Source organism: Tigriopus californicus, chromosome 5 (assembly GCF_007210705.1).
Source record: "Tigriopus californicus strain San Diego chromosome 5, Tcal_SD_v2.1, whole genome shotgun sequence".
In the NCBI taxonomy this organism is placed as follows: domain Eukaryota; kingdom Metazoa; phylum Arthropoda; class Copepoda; order Harpacticoida; family Harpacticidae; genus Tigriopus; species Tigriopus californicus.
In genome coordinates, this window is record NC_081444.1 from 14,197,178 (window position 1) to 14,198,038 (window position 861).

General features: G+C 44.7%; 1 protein-coding gene across 1 annotated transcript in view; it reads left to right on the plus strand.

Annotated features, from left to right (window-relative positions):
- Positions 1-115: 115 nt before the first annotated feature.
- Positions 116-861, plus strand: part of LOC131881389 (procathepsin L-like) — a gene marked incomplete at its 5' end in the record, with an annotated part of 8,044 nt that continues 7,298 nt past the window's right edge. Inside the window, 3 exon segments of the mRNA XM_059228233.1 lie at positions 116-225; positions 288-622; positions 710-733. Coding sequence (XP_059084216.1) covers positions 123-225; positions 288-622; positions 710-733 — 462 coding nt within the window.

Genomic DNA, 861 nt, shown 5'->3' on the forward strand with positions numbered 1-861 from the left:
GTACTACAGATACACAATCGCACAGTTCTCAAAGATTTCTCATCAGTTGACAATTGGCTCTGAAGGTTTATACATTTCTCCGTCGCAGATCAGTTGGAAGTCTACTCGTTCATTTATTCATCATGAAATTGTTGATAGCACTGACTTTGTTATTGGGCACGGCCAGTGCCGTGTCCTTCTTTGAGGTCGTTGTCGAGGAATGGGAGGCCTGGAAATTCGTCCATGGTAAGTTGACAAGCAGGGCCTCATGCAGGGCATATCAAAAGTGATCTTTGCCATAATTACAGGCCAGAACTACTCGACTCCGGCTGAGGAGAAATTCCGCATGAAGGTGTTCATGGAGAACAAGGCCAAGGTGGCCAAACACAATCATCGAGCTCATCGAGGCCAACACACCTACTTCTTGAAGATGAACAAGTATGGAGATCTCCTCCACCACGAGTTTGTCAATCAAATGAACGGCTTCCGTAATGACCTCAATAAGAAACCGTCTCTTTTGGGAGCCACCTTTATCTCGCCCGCTAATGTTAAGGTCCCCAACGAAGTTGACTGGAGAACCAAAGGTGCCGTCACTCCTGTCAAGGATCAAGGCCAATGTGGATCCTGTTGGGCATTCTCTACTGTAAGTTCAAGTTTCAACGTTTTGGAATGAAAAACAAGAACGTATTGCTCATGATAACTTTTTTCTATCATCTTTGGCCTTGTGAAGACTGGATCTTTGGAAGGACAACATTTCCGCAAGACTGGCAAGTACGGCCAAGGCGGATAAAAACAAGAACGTATTGCTCATGATAACTTTTTTCTATCATCTTTGGCCTTGTGAAGACTGGATCTTTGGAAGGACAACATTTCCGCAAGACT